The sequence below is a fragment of the Stegostoma tigrinum genome, chromosome 10 (assembly GCF_030684315.1).
Source record: "Stegostoma tigrinum isolate sSteTig4 chromosome 10, sSteTig4.hap1, whole genome shotgun sequence".
Lineage (NCBI taxonomy): Eukaryota > Metazoa > Chordata > Chondrichthyes > Orectolobiformes > Stegostomatidae > Stegostoma > Stegostoma tigrinum.
Genome location: NC_081363.1, coordinates 1,273,725 through 1,286,348, shown reverse-complemented (window position 1 = coordinate 1,286,348; position 12,624 = coordinate 1,273,725). Strand labels below are relative to the sequence as shown.

Below are 12,624 nucleotides of genomic sequence, written 5' to 3'. Positions count from 1 at the left end.
GCCTCTCCCCTGTGGAGTACAGACTCCCATTGCCCCTCTCCTGCGGAGTACAGACTCCCATTGCCTCTCCCCTGTGGAGTACAGACTCCCATTGCCCCTCTCCTGCGGAGTACAGACTCCCATTGCCTCTCCCCTGTGGAGTACAGACTCCCATTGCCTCTCCCCTGTGGAGTACAGACTCCCATTGCCCCTCTCCTGCGGAGTACAGACTCCCATTGCCCCTCTCCTGTGGAGTACAGACTCCCATTGCCCCTCTCCTGCGGAGTACAGACTCCCATTGCCCCTCTCCTGTGGAGTACAGACTCCCATTGCCCCTCTCCTGCGGAGTACAGACTCCCATTGCCCCTCTCCTGCGGAGTACAGACTCCCATTGCCGCTCTCCTGTGGAGTACAGACTCCCATTGCCCCTCTCCGGTGGCGTACCCCATTGCGGATTAGAGACTGATTCCCCCTACCTCTTCTGAGGGATACAGACCGTTGTGTCTCAGGGCGAGATACGTTCACTGACCTGTGTAGAATTCCATAGCTGTGAATATGGGCCACCGCTGATACAATTTGGTACAAGTACCACACAACCGTCTAAAAACAGATAGACACAGAGGGAATGTTATTTTCTGGAGTGGTAAAGACCATTAAAGCTGTGCTGGGTACAGGCACGGAGTTGGGCAGGACAGGCTGGGGCCACCATAGACCATTCCTCACTGTGTGTGTGAGAGATAAAAAAGGAAAGCAGATTATTATCTGAATGGCAACAAATTGAGGTCAGAAATCACACAACACCAGGTTATAGTCCAACAGGTTTATTTGAAGATGCAAGCTTTCAGAGTCTCACTGCTTCTTCAGGTGTCAGTGAGAGAGGTGGCATCAGACGCACAACTTATAAACATAAGATCAAAGGGTCATAGAAGTCCTGAAAACGTGTTGACCAAACCCAAGATGGCTGTTAAATATTCAATCAGTTAGAAAAGATCAATATCTGAATTCCTGAATTTCTTTCACATCACTGCCCCGAGATAACTAAGTTTTACCAGTTCCCTCAGTTTACCAGGAGTGGCATCCCTCATCAGGCAATGCATTTCAGGTGTGAGGCCTTGTCTAGAATGGGGCTGTGTATCAACTTGGGGTCAGGCAGGTTTTATTTTCAAAGTAGGAATTTATACAATGCCACATTGACTGTCTACAAATTGTGTGCATTTTGAACAAAATAGAACATATCTGCAATTACAAATCTGCAAACGCAAGTTCACCCAACAGTTTTATATTGTGTGTGTGTCTGTGTGAGCGAGTGTGTGAGAGAATGTCTGTATGAGTGTGTTTGTGAGTGTGTGAGTGAGAGTACATAGTGTGGTACGGTCATCTGTAGTACGACATGAACCCAAGATCCCGGTTGAGGCCGTCCTCATGGGCACTGAACTTGGCTATCAGTCAATGTGGCATTGTATAAATTTCTACTTTGAAAATAAAACCTGTCTGACCCCAAGTTGATACACAGCCCATTCTAGACAAGGCCTCACACCTGAAATGCATTGCCTGATGAGGGATGTCACTCCTGGTAAACTGAGGGAGCTGGTAAAACTTAGTTATCTCGGGGCAGTGATGTGAAAAAAATTCAGGAATTCAGATATTGATCATGTATAACTGAAGGAAGATTTAAGTCAAATCACATCACTTTATGACCCTTTCATCTTTTGTTTATAAATTTTGTGTCTGATGCCACCTCTCTCACTGACACCTGAAGAGACTCTGAAAGCTTGCCTCTTCAAATAAACCTGTTGGACTATAACCTGAGGTTGTATGATTTTTGAATTTGTCTATCCCAGTCCAGTACCAGCAGCTCCACATCATCATGATAAATTTAGGGAGGGAAATGTGCAATGAGACCTGGGTGTCCCCGTATACAAGAGACTGAGTTCCATGGTCAACCACAATCATACTGAATTGCAGAGCAAATCCAAGAGGATGAATGGCCTACTCCTGCTGCTAGTTTCTATATTTCTATGCATTTCTTACCACATAGTTTTGATAGCGTGTGTATTCTCACTCAGCGTTTCGAGCGCTTATGTATATATGTGCACGAGAGAAAGAGAGTGCGTGCGTATGCGTATCCGAGCGCGTGTGCGTATCCGTGAGCGCGTGTACCTATCCGTGAGCGGGCACGTATCTGTGTGCGTGTGTGTAAGCGTGTGTACGTATCTGTGCGCGTGTGTGTAAGCCGGAGTATGTATGTGTGCGCGTGTGTGTAAGCGGGAGTACGTATCAGTGCGCGTGTGTACGCATCTGTGCGCGTGTGTACGCATCTGTGCGCGTGTGTACGCATCTTTGTGCATGTGTGTAAGCGTGTGTACGTATCTTTGTGTGTGTGTAAGTATGTGTGTGCGTATGTGTGTGCGTGTGTGTAAGCGTGTGTACGTATGTGCGCGCGTGTGTAAGCGTGTACGTATGTGTGCGCGTGTGTACGTATCTTTGTGCGTGTGTGTAAGAGTGTGTGCGTGTGTGTAAGCGTGTGTACGTATGTGCGCGCGTGTGTGTAAGCGTGTGTACGCCGGTGTACGTATGTGCGCGCGTGTGTGTAAGCGGGTGTATGTATGTGTGCGCGTGTGTGTAAGCGGGTGTACGTATGTGTGCGCATGTGTAAGCGTGTGTACGTATCTGTGTGCGTGTAAGCGGGTGTACGTATGTGTGCGCGTGTGTGTAAGCGGGTGTATGTATGTGTGCGCGTGTGTGTAAGCGGGTGTACGTATGTGTGCGCATGTGTAAGCGTGTGTACGTATCTGTGTACGTATGCGTGCGTGTGTACGTATCTGTGTGCGTGTGTGTAAGCGGGTGTAAGCGGGTGTACGAATTCTCACTCTGCAGTTTTGATACAATGTGTATTCCTCGCTCCGCACTCAGTGCCTTACCTCCTCAGGAAATAGTTTCCCACCCTGCTGCAGGATTTTATCATATAAATTGCCCCCTGAAAGAGAAAATGATTTCAATATTTTAACCTTTCACAGCGGCAGGTCGTGCCAAGTTATTTTACAGTCTAAGAACAGTAAACACTGCTGTGATTTAGGAACAAGCTGCAGGCAATTTACACACAGCAAACTCCCGCAAACATCAACAATGATTAACTCAGAGATAGTAAGAACTGCCAATGCTGGAGTCAGAGATAACACAGTGTGGAGCTGGAGCTGCACAGTGGTCCAGGCAACATCGGAGGAGCAGGAAAGCTGACGTTTCCCAAACATCAACTTTCCATATCTTCTGATGCTGCCTGGCCCACTGTGCTGCTGCAGCTTTACACTGTGTTAATAATGATTAAAACCTAGACTATGTTTGCTGATGCTGATGTAAGGATGGATACTGACTCGAGAACACCGAAATAACTCCCCAGCAATACCTCCCTGCTATCAAAGTGTCCCTCACACACTAGTCCTCCTTCTGCAGTGCTTTTAAGGTGGTGCCTCCCCTATACTTCAATCACTGACGTGTTCCCCTGCACACGCATTGCCCCCCACCAGTTGTGTGCCCTATTGCCAATGCTCTCACTATAGTGTCCCTCTCCCCAAGGCAGTGTCTCCGTCTCCCCCTCCCCACAGCAGCACTCCCTCTGCAGTGACCCTAAGAATATCCTGCCCCCACTCACCATTGCAGTATTCCACCTCAATCAGGAGTTTGTTTTCATCCAAGAAATGGTTGTAATAGGCGATGATATTGTGATGCTGCAACACTGACAGGATGAGGATCTCATTCTGTGTGTCTCGCCGCTCCTTCTCCGAAAGCCGAGCCAAGTCAATCTCTTTCCAAACCACCAGAGAGTTGTCCTGTATGCAGAAAGAACAGGGATTCCTATTAACCCTCAGGGCTAACATGGTCTGGGGTCTGAGGAGCAGATGCCATAAGGAGCCCAGACAATGTTCCCTCAGCAGTGGCTCCAGGTAGAGGGAGAGCAGCCATTACCACCTCACAGATAACAGTCTGGACCGACTGCAGCACTTCAGGAAGGCTACTTATCTTTTTCAGTATAATTAGGAATCTGCAACTAATGCAGGCCAGCCTATGAACTCCAGAACAATTGTATGAAACAAAAGATAGCTCAAAAAGTCAGCCAGATCGAGGCAATAAATGTGGAGCTGGAAAAGCACTGCAGGTCATGCAGCATCTGCGGAACAGGGAAACCAACGTTCCAGGCCAAAACCCTCCATTCTGCTGGAATGAGGGTTGATGAATCTCCAGGACCAGATGAGCCTCATCTCAGACAGTCAAAGCAAGTAGTAACAGAGATTGCAGTTATCACTAGTAACACTATTCTGAAAGTTTCCACTATCTAGAAGATACCAAAAGTAAACTGTTTAAGGGGAGAAAAAGGAGAGTGGAAAAATGCAGACCAATCAGCTTGAAATCCATAGTGCAGAAAATATTAGAAAGGATGTGATCATAAACATTAGCAGAATGGCAATACTGAGGAGGATTTAAGAAAGGGGAATCATGCTCAACAAACCCGCTGGAGTTATTTTATGAATGTAACGTGTCACACAGACAAAGCAGATCCAGTGGATGTGGTGTATTGGGATTTTCAGAAAGCTTTTACAGGGTCCCACAGTAAGTTGCTTGATAAAATTTGATCTTGGGTTTGGGAGATGACACCAGAAAGAAGTGAGAATTGGTTAACAGGCAGAAAGCAGAGGGTGGGAATAAATAGATTATTCTCAGGATAGCACATTGCTACGAAAGGGATACCGGAAGGGTCAGGGCTAGGTACACAATTGTTCCCATTCCACAGCAATGATCTGGAGGTGGGTAACGCTGCAATATTTCCAAATCTGCTGATGCTGGGCGGTGGTGTAAGTTATAAGGAAGAAGCAAAGGGTCTTCAAGAAGATTTGGTCAGGCTCAGTGAATAGGCTAGAACATGGCAGATGGAACATCATAATGTGTGAAAGTATTTACTTGGGTTGGAAACAAAACAAGCCAGTATATTTCTTTAAGTGGGAGAGTTTGGGAAGTGCAGGTGTCCAAGGGGAGCTGGGTGTCCTTGTCCATGAGTCACTAAAAGTTAGCATGCAGGTGCAGCAAGTAACTGGAAAGGCAAACAGTGCATGGTCCTCCATCACAACAGGACCTAAGGTCAGGAGTCGCTGTAATTGTATAGAGCCTTGGTGAGACCTCACCTGGAGCAGTGTGTTCAGTGTTGGTCTCCTTATTGAAAGAAGGATATACTTGGAATATTGCATACAGTTCTGGTTGCCCCATTACAGGAAGGATGTGGAAGCACTGGAAAAGGTGCAGAGGAGATTTACCAGGATGTCGCCTGGTCTGGAGGTCAGGCCCTATGAAGAAAGGCTGAGGCACTTGGGTCTGTTCTCATTGGAGAGAAGGAGGCTAAGAGGGGATTTAATAGAGACATACAAGATAATCAGAGGGTTAGATAGGGTGGACAGTGAGAGTCTTTTTCCTAGAATGATGACATCGGCTTATACGAGGGGGCCTAGCTGCAAATTGAGGGGTGATAGATTTAAGACAGATATCAGGGGCAGGTTCTTTACTCAGAGAGTGGTAAGGGCGTGGAACGCCCTGCCTGCCAATGTAGTTAACTCAGCCACATTAGGGGCATTTAAACAGTCCTTGGATAAGCATATGGATGATGATGGGAGAGTGTTGGGGGAGAAGCTTAGATTAGCTCCCAGGTCAGTGCAACATCGAGGGCCGAAGGGCCTGTTCTGCGCAGTGTTGTCCTATCTATGTCACAGAAAAAATGCAATAATGAAATGGTATTTGCCGCTCTTATTGCTTGAGGTCTAAATACAGTTTAATAAGAACACCTCTCATCCCTCTAAACTCCAACAGTTACAGGCTGAACCAGTCCAACCTTGAAGAAGAATAGAATAGAATCCCTACAGTGTGGAAACAGGCCCTTTGGCCCAACAAGTCCACACCGACACTTCTCTCATAAATAACCCCACTATCCCAGTTATCCGCAGAGTGACCAATCTCTGAACTATTTCAAACAGACTGACATTGCTTCATTCGGCAGAGTCATCGCACTTTGTGAATGGGAATTGACTACTGGTGCTATCTGAGCAAAGACCCAGCAACATAAAGGGAATTTATTGTTCATTTATGTACTTCAACTTCGAAAACAAATTTGACAAGGTGTCAAATCAAAGGGTATGACATAAAATAAGACCTTGTGGTGTAAAAACTAAGACAATAACATGAACAGAGGATCTGTTGGCTAACAGGGAGCAGATGATGTGCATAAACAGGTGGCTTTCATTTTGGCAGCATGGGTAAAGCAATATATTTCAACATTGGGGTAGGCAGGACCTCTACAAGCAAGATGGTCTTCACCTGAACCAGAGGGGTACCGATATCCTGGGGGGGGAATTTGCTAAGGCTATTCGGGTGAGTTTAAACTAATTCAGCAGGGGGATGGGCACCAAAATTGCAGTTCGACTATAGAAAAGGTTGAGAGTAGGGTGGTCCGAAATAAAGTTTCAGGGAAGCAAGATGGCACCGGCAAGCAAGAGGTTGGTTTGAAGTGTGTCTACTACAATGCCAGGAGCGTCTGGAATAAGGTGGGTGAACTTGCAGCATGGGTTGGTACCCGGGACTTCGATGTTGTGGCAATTTCGGAGACATGGATAGAGCAGGGACAGGAATGGTTGTTGCAGGTTCTGGGATTTAGATGTTTCAGTAAGAACAGAGAAGGTGGTAAAAGGGGCGGAGGTGTGGCATTGTTGGCCAAGGACAGTATTACAGTTGCAGAAAGGATGTTTGGGGACTCGTCAACTGAGGTAGTATGGGCTGAGATTAGAAACAGAAAAGGAGAGGTCACCCTGTTGCGAGTTTTCTATAGGTCTCCGAATAGTTCCAGAGATGTAGAGGAAAGGATAGCAAAGATGATTCTCAATAGGAGTGAGAGAGACAGGGTAGTTGTCATGGGGGACTTCAACTTTCCAAATATTGACTGGGAACACTATAATTCGAGTATTATAGATGGATCAGTTTTTGTCCAGTGTGTGCAGGAGGGCTTCCTGACACAGTATGTAGATAGGCCAACAAGGGACGAAGCCACATTAGATTTGGTACTGGGTAATGAGCCTGGCCAGGTGTTAGATTTGGAAGTAGGTGAGCACTTTGGTGATAGCGATCACAATTCTGTTATGTTTACTTTAGTGATGGAAAGGGATAGGTGTATACCACTGGGCAAGAGCTATAGCTGAAGGAAAGGCAATTACGATGGGATGAGGCAAGATTTAGGGAGCATGGGATGGGGAAGGAAACCACAGGGGATGGGCACATTAGAAATGCGGAGCTTATTCAAGGAAAAGCTCCTGTGTGTCCCAGATAAGTATGTACCTGTCAGGCAGGGAGGAAGCTGTAGAGTGCGGGAGCCGTGGTTTACGAAGGAGGTGGAGTCTCTGGTCAAGAGGAAGAAGGCGGCTGATGTGAGGATGAGATGTGAAGGCTCAGTTAGGGCACTTGAGGGCTACAAGGTAGCCAGGAAAGACCGAAAGAGAGAGCTCAGAAGAGCCAGGAGGAGACATGAGAAGTTGTTGGTGGATAGGATCAGGGTAAACCCTAAGGCTTTCTATAGGTATTTAAGGAATAAAAGAATGACGAAAGTAAGATTAGGGCCAATCAAGGATAGTGGTGGTAAGTGGTGTGTGGAGTCAGATGAGATAGGGGAAGCACTAAATGAATATTTTTCAACAGTATTCACTCCAGAAAATGACAATGTTGTCGAGGAGAATACTGAGATACAGGCTACTAGACTAGGTGGGATTGAGGTTCACAAGGAAGAGGTATTAGAAATCCTTCAGAGGGTGAAGATAGATAAGTCCCCTGGGCCGAATGGGATTTATCCTCGGATCCTCTGGGAGGCCAGGGAGGAGATTGCTGAGCCTTTGGCATTGATCTTTAACTCGTCATTGTCTACAGGAATAGTGCCAGATGACTGGAGGATAGCAAATGTGGTTCCCCTGTTCATGAAGGGGAGTAGAGACAACCCTGGTAATTATAGACCAGTGAGCCTTACCTCAGTTGTTGGTAAAGTGTTGGAAAAGGTTATAAGGGATAGGATTTATAATCATATAGAAAAGAATAAATTGATGAGGGATAGTCAGCACGGTTTTGTGAAGGGAAGGTCGTGCCTCACAAACCTTTATTGAGTTCTTTGAGAAGATGACCAAACAGGTAGATGAGTAAACCGGTTGATGTGGTGTATATGGATTTCAGCAAGGCGTTCGATAAGGTTCCCCACAGTAGGATATTGTACAAAACGCGGAGGAATGGAATTGTGGGAGACATAGCAGTTTAGATCGGAAATTGGCTTGCTGAAAGAAGACAGAGGGTGGTAGTTGATGGGAAATGTTCATCCTGGACACCAGTTACTAGTGGTGTACCGCAAGGGTCGGTGTTGGGTCCACTGCTGTTTGTCATTTTTATAAATGACCTGGATGAGGGCGTAGAAGGATGGGTTAGTAAATTTGCAGATGACACTAAGGTCGGTGGAGTTGTGGATAGTGACAAAGGATGCTGTAGGTTGCAGAGAGACATAGATAAGCTGCAGAGCTGGGCTGAGAGGTGGCAAATGGAGTTTAATGCGGACAAGTGTGAGGTGATGCACTTTGGTAGGAGTAACCAGAAGGCAAAGCACAGGGCTAACGGTAAGATTCTTAGCAGTGTAGATGAGCAGAGAGATCTCGGTGTCCATGTACACAGATCCTTGAAAGTTGCCACCCAGGCTGACAGGGCTGTTAAGAAGGCATACAGTGTTTTAGCTTTTATTAATAGAGGGATCGAGTTCCGGAACCAAGAGGTTATGCTACAGCTGTACAAAGCTCTGGTGCGGCTGCACTTGGAGTATTGCGTACAGTTCTGGTCACTGCATTATAAGAAGGATGTGGAAGTTTTGGAAAGGATGCAGAGGAGATTTACTAGGATGTTGCCTGATATGGAGGAAAGGTCTTACGAGGAACGGCTGAGGGACTTGAGGCTGTTTTCATTAGAGAGAATAAGGTTGAGAGGTGACTTAATTGAAACATATAAAATAATCAGACGATTAGATAGGGTGGATAGGGAGAACCTTTTTCCTGGGATGGTGACGGCGAGCACGAGGGGGCATAGCTTTAAATTGAGGGGTGAAAGATATAGGACAGACGTCAGAGGTAGTTTCTTTACTCAGAGTACTAAGGGAATGGAACGCTTTGCCGGCAACGGTAGTAGATTCACCAACTTTAGGTACATTTAAGTCGTCATTGGACAAGCATATGGACGTACATGGAATAGTGTAGGTGAGATAGGCTTCAGATTGATATGACAGGTCGGCACAACATCGAGGGCCGAAGGGCCTGTACTGTTCTATGTTCTATGTTCTATGAATTGAATGGAGAGCCTGAAATCAGAGATACAAAATTTTCTGATCACACAAACATACAAAGAAAACTAAGTCGACAAAATGACAGAACGGCACTGCATACAGGTTGAATGAGTCAGATAGGATGGGGGAAGATGGAAAGCAATGGAGAAAACACTGCGCTTTTCCAAAGTGGCACTATTTAAAAGTAAACAGTCGGCTAAAGTGAAATAGAGAGATCCGATGATGCTAGGACAGGAATCTCCAAAGCAGGATGCAGGCAACACAACTAATTTAAAAAACATTGCAATGTTGTGGATGGGTCAGCGCTGAGGGAGCGCCGCGCGGTCGGAGGGGGACAGGGGAGGCGGCGGGGGGCTGGCAGGGTGGCTGCGGGGTGGGGGGGTGCGGGGTGGGGGGGTGCGGGGTGGGGGGGTGCGGGGTGGGGAGGCTGTGGGTGGGGGGAGGCTGTGGGTGGGGGGGGGTGGGGGGAGGCTGTGGGTGGGGGGGTGGTGGGGGAGGCTGTGGGTGGTGGGGTGGGGCGAGGCTGTGGGTGGGGGGGTGGTGGGGCGAGGCTGTGGGTGGGGGGGGGCGAGGCTGTGGGTGGGGGGGTGGGGGGAGGCTGTGGGTGGGGGGGTGGCTGTGGGTGGGGGGGGTGGGGGGAGGCTGTGGGTGGGGGGGGTGGGGGGAGGCTGTGGATGGGGGGGTGGTGGGGGAGGCTGTGGGTGGGGGGGTGGTGGGGGAGGCTGTGGGTGGTGGGGTGGGGCGAGGCTGTGGGTGGGGGGGGTGGGGGGAGGCTGGGGGTGGGGGGAGGCTGTGGATGGGGGGGTGGTGGGGGAGGCTGTGGGTGGGGGGGTGGGGGGAGGCTGTGTGTGGGGGGGTGGGGGGAGGCTGTGGGTGGGGGGTGCTGGGGCTGGGGGGTTGTGGGTGGCGGCTGGACCCAGTGAAGGTCCCGGTTGCTGTGACGGTGGACATGGCGAGGACCCTGTTCGTTGCTGTCACTGCGCTCCGGCTCTGTTCTGTTTTCCTGACCGGCCCCTCCCAGGCCCGGGCCTCACCTCCGTCCTCCGGTACAGGGTGGCCTCCCCGAAGGCACCTCTGCCCAGGATCTTCACCGGGATGTAGTGAACCTCGGTCCCGGCCTCACTCAGCAGAGAGTCTCCGGATCCTGGGCCTGTGCCGCCCGACTCACTGCCACCGAACTCGGAGCTCACCGACGCCAGGTGCCGCTCGAACGGCTTTAGCTCCATCGCCGCAGTCTCGGGCCCACAGAGAAGCTGCACCCCTCACAGCCTGAGGCCCGAGGCCGCGTCTCCCCCGCCACAGTGTCCGCCCCCTTGCGGCGGGAGGACCACCCTGACCCCACTCCCTGGCGGCGGGAGGACCACGTTGACGCCGCTCCCTGCCGGCGGGAGGACCGCTCTTTCTCCCCCCAACACCTGACACCCGCGCTTATCGCCCCCTCGCGGCTGGAGGACCATACTGACCCCCCTCCACCCATACCCTGGCGGCGGGACGACAACAGTGACCATTCTCCCTGGTGTCGGGAGGACCACGTTGACGCCGCTCCCTGGCGGTGGGAGGACCACAGTGAACATTCTCCCTGGTGTCGGGAGGACCACGTTGACGCCGCTCCCTGGCGGTGGGAGGACCACAGTGACCATTCTCCCTGGTAATAAAATGTGAGGCTGGATGAACACAGCAGGCCAAGCAGCATCTCAGGAGCACAAAAGCTGACGTTTCGGGCCTAGACCCTTCATCAGAAAGGGGGATGGGGTGAGGGTTCTGGAATAAATAGGGAGAGAGGGGGAGGCGGACCGAAGATGGAGAGTAAAGAAGATAGGTGGAGAGGGTGTAGGTGGGGAGGTAGGGAGGGGATAGGTCAGTCCAGGGAAGACGGACAGGTCAAGGAGGTGGGATGAGGTTAGTAGGTAGCTGGGGGTGCGGCTTGGGGTGGGAGGAAGGGATGGGTGAGAGGAAGAACAGGTTAGGGAGGCAGAGACAGGTTGGACTGGTTTTGGGATGCAGTGGGTGGGGGGGAAGAGCTGGGTTGGTTTTGTGATGCAGTGGGGGGAGGGGACGAACTGGGCTGGTTTAGGGATGCAGTAGGGGAGGGGAGATTTTGAAACTGGTGAAGTCCACATTGATACCATATGGCTGCAGGGTTCCCAGGCGGAATATGAGTTGCTGTTCCTGCAACCTTCGGGTGGCATCATTGTGGCACTGCAGGAGGCCCATGATGGACATGTCATCAAGAGAATGGGAGGGGGAGTGGAAATGGTTTGCGACTGGGAGGTGCAGTTGTTTGTTGCGAACTGAGCGGAGGTGTTCTGCAAAGCGGTCCCCAAGCCTCCGCTTGGTTTCCCCAATGTAGAGGAAGCCGCACCGGGTACAGTGTAGCATTTCCTGGTTGTAGGGGGACAAAGGTGAGCCCCTTGCTCAGGACTGACCGTTCGTCCTCAGTCAGTGGGAGGTCTGGGGGGAAGGTGAAGATTCGGCAGGGTTCAGTGTGGCTGTCTCCTCTGGGGTTACAGGCTGTGGAGGTTGTGGGCGGAGCGATGAGGTCGTCGGCCGTGGGCGGGGTTCTGTCGGCCATGGGCGGGGTTTTGCCGGCCGTGGGCGGGGTTCCGTCGGCGTCGGCCGTGGGCACCACACATCAACCAACACCAGTCACGGTCGGACATAGAGCAGTTTTTCCGCCGTCTTCGCCTCCACGCCTACTTCTTCAACCGGGAGCCTCACCCTCCCTCCGCTGACCCCTTCACCCCCTTCCAACACAAGTCCTCCTCCTGGACACCACCCCCAGGCCTCCTACCCTCCCTCGACCTCTCCATCTCCAACTGCCATCGAGACATCAACCGCCTCAACCTCTCCACCCCTCTCACCTACTCCAACCTCTCCCCCGCAGAACGGGCAGCCCTCCGCTCCCTCCGCTCCAACCCCAACCTCACCATCACACCCGCAGACAAGGGTGGCGCAGTGGTAGTATGGTACCTCTACATCGCCGAGGCCAGACGCCAACTCTCCGACACCACCTCCTACCGCCTCCTCGATCATGACCCCACACCCGAGCACCAAACCATCATCTCCAACACCATTCACGACCTCATCACCTCAGGGGACCTCCCACCCACAGCCTCCAACCTCATTGTTCCCCAACCCCGCACGGCCCGTTTCTATCTCCTTCCCAAAATCCACAAACCTGCCTGCCCTGGTCGACCCATCGTCTCAGCCTGCTCCTGCCCCACCGAACTCATCTCCACCTATCTGGACTCCATTTT

The 12,624-nt window shown here is 50.7% G+C and overlaps 1 protein-coding gene across 5 annotated transcripts in view; it reads right to left on the bottom strand.

Annotated features, from left to right (window-relative positions):
* Positions 1-10,673, bottom strand: part of LOC125455492 (serine/threonine-protein kinase Nek9) — a 71,557-nt gene extending 60,884 nt beyond the window's left edge. For 4 of the 5 annotated variants that reach the window (XM_059648882.1, XM_059648884.1, XM_059648885.1 and 1 more), the window contains exons 1-4: positions 10,402-10,673; positions 3,629-3,806; positions 2,901-2,956; positions 509-579 (exon numbers count right to left, since the gene is read on the bottom strand). In XM_059648882.1, the coding sequence (XP_059504865.1) occupies positions 509-579; positions 2,901-2,956; positions 3,629-3,806; positions 10,402-10,593 (497 nt within the window). In that variant the 5' untranslated portion in view covers positions 10,594-10,673. Of the gene's footprint in view, positions 1-508; positions 580-2,900; positions 2,957-3,628; positions 3,807-10,401 lie in introns of those variants that run through there. The other variant, XM_059648887.1, reaches the window with a different exon arrangement.
* Between the last annotated feature and the right edge of the window lie 1,951 nt (positions 10,674-12,624).